The following is a 9,407-nucleotide window of genomic DNA, read 5'->3' on the forward strand; positions in this document are numbered from 1 at the left end:
TAATTAAGACAAAAATCTGTCTGACACAAATAATTGCAATTTAAAAAGCTTTATTGGAAATACACGTTTCAAACAGCACAATTCAAGTACAGATGAGTGTAGCTAAATCAGATACATGCTAATTTAGTTTAAATGTGATGCAGTGCTCCAGTCCCAGTTCATTTGCACTCTTTTGACATGCTTCAGACCAGATGAATGCTCCACTTCAGTGTACAATGGTCCTGAATTTGCATATCACAGTGTTTGAAGCTTCTACATTCTGCATCTCTCTGCTGTCTTTCATCTGAAGCCATATCCTCCAGGGTCTAAACAGGTATAGATTTCCATCTCTGTGTGGGAGACCAGATATTGCAAGGAGACCAGTAAGGGGCCCTCACCTCTTCACTTTGGCCCAAGGATACCAGTGACACTGCCCTAAGGTTGGTGCTGTTCTTTGGATGAGACTGTGGAGACAGAGGTCTTATCTCTCTGTGGTTACTAAAGATGTCATGGCACTTATGACATGAGTAGAGGTGTTGACCCTGCTTCTCCTGGATATATTTCCAAGCCTAAGCATGTAAATCCAACTCATTATCATAGGCTGGATGGAGACCAATATCGTTTTTTTTTTTTATATTGCTGCATGTCTCAAAATATAAGAATGAGACCAATATATGTATTTTGCTAATCATAATTCCTGTCTCTGAAATTACGTTTGTGTGTGTTGTAGGAATAACCAATACTCAAAATCTCTGTGTGTGTGTGTGTGTGTGTGTGTGTGTGTGTGTGTGTGTGTGTGTGTGTGTGTGTGTGTGTGTGTGTGTGTGTGTGGTAGAAGTAATAGTTGGCCATTATTTCTTTGAACATCTCAGTTTGGGCATCAGCCACTGAAGAAACCTGTCAATCAAAAACCACAGGAGAATAAATAGTATTATAAACTGGGTGGTTCGATCCCTGAATGCTGATTGGCTGACAGCCGTGGTATATTTAAGCAATAAGGCACGAGGGGGTGTGTTATATGGTCAATATACCACACCTAAGGGCTGTTCTTAGGTACAACACGACACGGAGTGCCTGGATACAGCCCTTAGCCGTGGTATAATGGCCATATACCACAAACCCCCAAGGTTTCTTTTTGCTATTATGAACTGGTTACCAACGTAATTAGAGCAGTAAAAATAAATGCTTTGTCATACCTGTGGTATACGGTCTGATACACCACGGCTGTCAGCCAATCAGCATTCAGGGCTCGAACCACCCAGTTTATAACAGACCATATACCACGGGTGTGACAAAAACATGTATTTTTACTGCTCTAATTACGTTGGTAACCAGCTAATAATAGCAATAAGGCACCTCGGGGGTTTGTGGTATATGGCCAATATACCACGGCTAAGGGCTGTATCCAGGTACTCCGTGTTGCGTTGTGCATAAGAACAGCCCTTAGCCATGATATATTGGCCATATACCACACCTCCTCGTGCCTTATTGCGTAAGTTTGTACTTACACATCAGATATCTGCTCTTTCTCTGCTACCTCATTCTATTTCTCTAATTCTCTAGTCTAGTATTCCCTGGTTATGTTCCACTTCTCCCTCCTCTATTTCCTCACCTCTTCCCCAGACTCTTCTTTTCCTCTTTCTTGTCCTCCTCCTTACTTTCTCCAACATTTCCCATCTGTTGCATCTTACTGGCCTTCTCTTGCTTCACTACTTTTTTGGCCTTGCCCTTGTTTTTCTTATTGACCTTCCCTTCCTGAATATTTTGGACAAGGAGATAAAGTAATGTAAGCTTATAGGTTTTCTCTTCTCTTGAGCTACGATACCTAGAGCTATGCTATACTATAGAAGGACTTATGCTATACTATAGAAGGACTTACAGCCAATATTCCCTTCTTGTATTTCCTCTCACCTGTGGGGCCACTCCAGCCATTTCCTGGAGCAGCTTCCTGCCGGACTCGCTCAGGTTGGTGATGGGAGCCAGGCGAGGGCTGTGGCGGTATGGGAAGTTCTCTGTTCGGGGCGGAGCGATAATGACAGGGCTGAGAGGAGTCAGAGGCCTTGGGACATTTACTGGGTAGGGAGAGCCTACAGCAGAGGGCAGGGCCCGTAGGGCTTCAGCCAGGGTCCGGTGTGCTGAGGTCACAAGAGGAGAGAGACCATTCTTGACAGATACAGGACCTGAGTCCTTCCCTGGGCTCTGTAGGACCAGAAAGTAAAGTAACATATCAGGAAAGTGCTATGTTCAACACAATCTGTAGAAATACTTTATAACTACTCTATACATATTGCAGATACATGACTACACTCAATAAGTAATTGTCTGCATCATTTCCAATCCCCCATGTATATATATATATATATATATATATATATATATATATATAAAAAAATGTAATATGCAGAACTTACCAGGAAGTCTGACTCATCGAAGGAGTGGAGAGACAGATCATCATCCTCGTCCATAACCTTCACGTCAAGCTTGGTCACCTTTCCATCCTCAACTTTCAGCGGTGGTGTCCTCCTTTCATGATCCTCATCATCACACTGTGTATCAGAGTCAACTAGTCAGAGACCATCCTCCTCACAGTGATGTCACTCAACAAAGACATGGACGGTAGGGTACAACTCTTTTACCTCCGATTCACAGTCAGTGAAGGAGTAGATGGAAAAGCCATCAGAACTGGAGGATGAGGTCACATCATATTTTCTCTCCATCAGCCGAGTCACCCTTCCAGACTGAGGAGACAGAGAAAGGCATGTACTCATGGCAGCCATAGAATACACTGGCATTGACCCTCAAGGAAATGTAGAATATGTAGGCAATCCAACATGGTTGTACAAGTAGTGAGTAATACATGGGTAACTGAAAATGCAATAAATGCAACTCCCATAACATTAGGGGTGGGTCTAAAGACCTTCCATAGTATAGGATTCTTTAGCATCTAGAATGGATGATTGTCAATTCAACCAAGCCACCCAAAATGGCCATATGAATCAACAGATTGATCTATCTGTTGTGTCTCTATGGGAACAGCAGAGATGACCTGGCTGAGAGGCTCTGGATTGATGCTCCATCCATCCCCAGATGTTTGGTCCTGCCCATAGCTCACAATGATTGGCTGTTAACAGTAAAGAATGCATTCAACACTGCTTTGCTCATTTTGGCCTTGAATTGTGTATCAATAAATAATATAAGTACTGTTATGTGGTTGAATTTGAATGTGACTTACATATTCCTAGCATGCAATGACTACATCAAGCTTGTTTTGGTTGTTTCAGATGATGTTGTGCCCAATAATGTATTGTGCCATTTTGGAGTCACTTTTAATGTAAATGCGAATAGAATATGTTTCTGAACACTTCTACATTAATGGATACTGAACAAAAATAAACGCAACACGCAATAATTTCAAAGATTTTACTGAGTTACAGTTCATATAAGGAAATCAGTCAAATAAATTCCTTATGGGGCTGATTCTATCAGATAATGGAAATTAATAGTTCCAATGGTTTAGTAAACCTGAGCGCTATTGCAAAAGATTTCTCCAAAACCCAGACTTTTCACATGACTGGTCAGGAAATAAATAATGCTGCTGGAGGTAGCAGTGAACTTAGTGAGCAGTAAATCTCTTGTTTAGTCTGAACATACACTGAGTATACAAAACATTAAGAACACATGCTCTTTCCATGACATTTACATTTTAGTCGTTTAGCAGACGCTCTTATCCAGAGCGACTTACAGTAGTGAATGCATACATTTTTTCTCCGTACTGGTCCCCCGTGGGAATCGAACCCACAACCCTGGCGTTGCAAACACCATGCTCTACCAACTGAGCCACACGGGACCAGGTGAATCCAGTTGAAAGCTAGGGTCCCTTATTGATGTCACTTGTTAAATCCACTTCAAATCAGTGTAGATGAAGGGGAGGAGACAGGTTAAAGAAGGATTTTTAAGCATTGAGACATGGATTGTGTACAGTGCATTCGGAAAGTATTCAGACCATTTCCCTTGTTCCACATTTTGTTAGTTGGCGAGAAGAAACGCAACAAGCTGTAACGTTGATGCAACACTGTCCTCTGTCTCAGTTATTTCTGTCGTACTATACTTTTTTTTTTACTTTCATTTTGAGCTACTACAATGAGTTTCGACCGTATTGGTTGTTCAGATCTGCTTACAACTGTCAAAGTTGGTAGGGGAAGGGGTGTGTTGGGGTTACCTATTCCTTTCCCAACTGGTAGTCCTAGTGTGTGTGGTGATGTCAATGGTAGTGAAATTGCACGGGAAGTTCCTTTAGTCAGTGGGGACAATGCAGCTTCTCATGGTCATCATGCAGTCAACTCACCTAGGCCCCAGGTTGTTAGCACCTCCACTCCTAAACCCAATGATGATGCAGTGCTAATAGGCCAGATAAGTACCATAGTCCAACAGATAGGACAGCGTCTAGTCCAAGTAGTCGCCTATAGAAAAGTCAAAGAACCAAAGAACCACCACAAACTCAACAATAATGGCGCTGGAGGAGATGGCTGCTATTGTGTGTGTTTTGTCGCGTTATTTGTAACTTATTTTGTACATAATGTTTCTGCCACCGTCTCTTATGACCGAAAAGAGCTTCTCGATATCAGGACAGCGTTTACTCATCCCGTACTGGAAGAAGATTTTTTCTTTAACGAGTTGGACGCGAAGGATTTACTCCAGAAACCCGACAAGGCCCTCATCCCCATCATTCGCAGGAGAAAGAGACAGCGATATAAGGGATGTAGGTCTTGGTCCCTTGTAAGGATCTGATGGCGAGTGGGTAATCTGCCTTTACCATCGGTCCTATTAGCCAACGTACAATCATTGGATAATAAAATAGCCAAACTACGAGCACATATATCCTACCAACGGGACATTAAAAACTGTAATATCTTATGTTTCATCGAGACGTGGTTGAACAACGACATGAATAACATACAACTGGCGGGTTTTACGCTTATTCGGCAGGATAGAACAGCCGCCTCTGGTAAGACAAGGGGTGGCGGTCTATGTGTATTTGTAAACAACAGCTGGTGCACGAAATCTAAGGAAGTCTCAAGGTTTTTCTCACCTGAAGTAGAGTATCTCATGATAAGCTGTAGACCACACTATTTACCAAGAGAGTTTTCATCTATATTCTTCGTAGCTGTCTATTTACCACCACAAACCGATGCTGGCACGAAGAACGCACTCAATGAGCTAAACACGGCCATAACCAAACAGGAAAACGCTCATCCAGAGGCGGTGCTCCTAGTGGCCAGGGGATTTTAATGCAGGGAAACTTAAATCCGTCTTACCTAATTTATACCAGCATGTCACATGTGCAACCAGAGGGGAAAAAAACTCTAGACCACCTTTACTCCACACACAGAGACGCGTACAAAACTCTCCCTCCATTTGGCAAATTTGACCATAATTCTATTCTCCTGGTTCCTGCTTACAAGCAAAAACTAAATCAGGAAGCACCAGTGACTCGGTCAGTAAACAAAGTGGTCAGATGAAGCTGATGCTAAGCTACAGGACTGTTCTGCTTCCACAGACTGGAATATGTTCCAGGATTCTTCCGATGGCATTGAGGAGCACACCACATTAGTCACTGACTTCATCAATAAGTGCATCGAGGCAATCGTCCCCAAAGTGACCGTGCATACATACCCCTTCCAGATGCCATTGATTACAGGCAACATCCGCACTGAGCTGAAAGGGTAGAACTTCCGCTTTCAAGGAGCGAGACTATAACCCGGAAGCTTATAAGAACTCCTGCTATGCCCTATGATGAACCATCAAACAGGCAAAGCATCAATACAGGACTAAGATTGAATCGTACTACACTGGCTCCGACACTCGTCGGATGCGGCAGGGCTTGCAAACTATTACAGACTACAAAGAGATGCACAGCCGCGAGCTGCCCAGTGACACGAGCTTACCAGACAAGCTAAATTACTTCTATGCTCGCGTCGAGGCAAGCAACACTGAAACATGCATGACAGCATCAGCTCTTCCAGACGACTGTGTGATCACGCCCTCTGTAGCCGATGTGAGTAAGACCATTAAACAAGGCCACAGAGCCAGACGGATTACCAGGACGTGTAGTCTGAGCATGTGCTGACCAACTGGCAAGTGTCTTCATTGACATTTTCAACCTGTGCCTGACTGAGTTTGTAATACCAACATGTTTCAAGCAGACCACCATAGTTCCTGTGCCCAAGAACACTAAGGTAACCTGCCTAAATGACTACCGACCCGTAGCACTTACGTCTGTAGCCATGAAGTGTTTTGCAAGGCTGGTCATGGCTCACATCAATACCACTATCCCAGAAACCCAAGACCCACTCCAATTTGCATACCACCCCTCCTGTACTCCCTTTTCACTAATGACTGCATGGCCAGGCATGACACCAACACCATCATTAAGTATGCCAATGACACAACAGTGGTAGGCCTGATCACCGACAAGACAGCCTATTGGGAGGTCAGAGACCTGGCCATGTGGTGCAAGGACAACAACCTCTCCCTTAATGTGATCAAGACAAAGGAGATGATTGTGGACTACAGGAAATGGAGGACCAAGCACGCCCCCATTCTCATCGACAGGGCTGTAGTGGAGCAGGTTGAGAGCTTCAAATTCCTTGGTGTCCACATCACCAAACTATCATGGTCCAAACACACCAAGAGTCGTGAAGAGGGCACAACAAAGCCTATTCCCCCACAAGAGACTGAAAAGATTTGGCATGGGTCCTCAGATCCTCAAAGAATTCTACAGCTGCACCATCGAGAGCATCCTGACTGGTTGAATCACTGCCTGGTATGGCAACTGCTCGGACTTTGACCGCAAGGCACTACAGAGGGTAGTGCGTACGGCCCAGTACATCACTGGAGCCAAGCTTCCTGCCATCCAGGACCTCTATATCAGGCGGTGTCAGAAGAAGGCCCTAAAAACGATCAAAGACTCCAGCCACCCTTGTCATAGAATGTCCTCTCTGCTACTGCACGGCAAGCGGTACTGGAGCACCAAGTTTAGGTCCAAAAGACTTCTTAACAGCTTCTACCCCGAACCCATAAGACTCCTTAACAGCTAATCAAATGGCTACCCAGACTTTTTGCATGGTAACCCTGTTTTTAGTTTCCAGAAAATAACCGAAGCAGAGGTTCTAGCTGCCCTGTGTGCCATTGATACTAAGAAATCCTTAGGCGCTGACAATTTAGACCCGTTCTTACTTAAGTGTGCTGCACCTATCATTGCTGGTTCAGTGACACACATTTTTAATCTAACATTAAGCACAGGAAATATCCCTAAGGTGTGGAAAGCAGTTTTTCTTCTGCCATTACATAAGGGAGGTGACGGTAGTGATTTGGATAACTATCGACCCATCTCTAGGCTCCCTTGTCTGGCAAAGATCCTAGAATCTATAGTCAACAAACAGTTACAGTCTTTTCTTTCTGCTAACAGTATTCTTAGCACCAATCATTCTGGTTTTAGATCTAAACACAGTACCACATCGGCCACTATGCTTGTTGTAAATGATATTGCAAATGCCTTAGATGATAGAAAGCACTGTGCTGCGTTGTTTGTAGATTTGTCAAAAGCTTTTGACACTGTAGACCATGCTATCCTTTTGAGTAAGCTGTCATCTATAGGAGTGGGCACTGATGCCTGCCGATGGTTTTATGACTATCTTAAAGATAGAACTCAGGCCGTCATGGTCGACGGGGTCAAGTCTGACCCCTTACAGTTACTTAAAGGGGTCCCTCAGGATTCAATAATTGGCCCACTATTGTTCTCACTTTATATAAACAACATTGGTGATGATGTCAGATATTGTAAATTCCATTTATATGCAGATGACACAGTGATGTACTCTATTGCTCCAACAGCGGACCAAGCTTTAATGCAGTTGGAGTCTGATTTTAGGATACTACAGGGGTCTCTTTTACAGCTTAAACTTGTTTTAAACGCTAAGAAAACAAATGTCATGTTTTTTTCTAGGTCTAAACTCTCAGTTAGAAACACTTTTGTAATCACTAGCTTGGATGGTACTCAAATCAAAACAGGTCTCTGCATATAAATATTTAGGGGTATGGTTAGATGATAGGCTTTCTTTTAAAAAACATGTTACTGAATTGGGAAAAAAGCTCAAATTCAAGATAGGGTTCCTTTACAGAAACAGGGCTTGTCTGTCCTCCGTAAATAGAAAACAAATTGTGCAGGCTACTTTTATGTCCGTTTTAGATTATGGTGATATTATCTATATGCATGCATCGGCAAACACATTAAAACCACTGGATGCTATTTACCATTGTGCACTCAGGTTTATCACAGGTGATAGTTACAAAACTCATCACTGTATCCTATATACACATGTGGGTTGGGCCTCTCTATCTGTGAGGCGAGAGCAACATGCTCTCTTGTTTATTTATAAAGCACTTCTTTTAAAACTACCTCCATATATCATCATTAATTTCCACTAGATATACACATTTTAAAACCAGATCACAGATGTGGATTACATTAGAGACTCCTGCGGTCTCCACAGAGTTGGGTAGGACTGCCTTTAGTTCCTTTGCACCTTATTTATGGAACAAACTGCAGATCCAACTTAAGTTAGACACTCTGGTGTCCCTTACCCATTTCAAAAATGTTATGGAGGATCAATATGATGTTGTCTGTGATTGTTTCTGTTGAATTGTGTCTTTGTTTTGTATGTTTGAAATGTTCTTGTCTGTATGCCTAAAACTGTACATGTCAACATGTTTACATAGGGCACAGCCGTAAAAGAGATCCAGGTCTCAGTCTGTTTTCCCTGTTAAAATAAAGATTTTTTTTAAAAACGGTGCCCCCATACATTGGTTCTGTACCGGTAAAGCCTGTATATAGCCTCGCAATTGTTATTTTACTGCTGCTCTCTAATTATTTGTTACTTTTATTTTAATTATCTATTTTTTACTTAACACTTATTTTTCTTAAACTGCATTGTTGGTTAAGGGCTTGTAAATAAGCATTTCACTGTAAGGTCTACTACACCTGTTGTATTCGGTGCATGTGACAAATAAAATTGTATTTGAGATGACCTTTTCTGATTAAACAACTTGTGTTAAGGATCTGTCACAAACTACATACATACCGTTTCAGTCCTGGCCAAACAAGCTGTTGAGGTAGTCTTTATGACGTACATAATGCTGAAAGGAGAAAAACAGAGGAGAGGTCATCATCATAGAAAAGACTCTAACCTGCCTGAAAGGCTATAATAATATTTCATCAGTGTACTGTATGTACATGCATAAGGACAAATCTGACATTAGGCCACTTTGGGTTACAAAAACATCTGCCAAGTTTTGATTTTGGGGTGAACTACAATACAAGTATTATTACAGTGCACCAACAGTGAATAACACTACACACTCAGTCACTC

General features: G+C 42.4%; 2 protein-coding genes across 3 annotated transcripts in view; both read right to left on the minus strand.

The window, feature by feature from the left end:
• Positions 1-9,407, minus strand: part of LOC115148712 (uncharacterized) — a 229,906-nt gene that overhangs the window by 220,377 nt on the left and 122 nt on the right. Inside the window, exon 2 of the mRNA XM_029690856.1 lies at positions 9,120-9,174. The gene's annotated coding sequence lies outside the window, so the exon portion shown is untranslated. The remainder of the gene's footprint in view (positions 1-9,119; positions 9,175-9,407) is intronic.
• On the minus strand, positions 38-2,792 carry LOC115148720 (uncharacterized). Of its 2 annotated transcripts, XM_029690882.1 has the most exons (5): positions 2,616-2,792; positions 2,391-2,525; positions 1,891-2,178; positions 1,592-1,734; positions 38-876 (listed from the first exon to the last, which is right to left on the minus strand). In XM_029690882.1, exons 1-5 carry the CDS (start codon positions 2,769-2,771, stop codon positions 831-833), a joined length of 768 nt encoding a protein of 255 aa, XP_029546742.1. In that variant the 5' UTR covers positions 2,772-2,792; the 3' UTR covers positions 38-830. The 2 variants fall into 2 exon arrangements, with proteins under 2 accessions (XP_029546742.1, XP_029546741.1); XM_029690881.1 differs by lacking the exon at positions 1,592-1,734.

This window comes from Salmo trutta, chromosome 15, assembly GCF_901001165.1.
Source record: "Salmo trutta chromosome 15, fSalTru1.1, whole genome shotgun sequence".
Lineage (NCBI taxonomy): Eukaryota > Metazoa > Chordata > Actinopteri > Salmoniformes > Salmonidae > Salmo > Salmo trutta.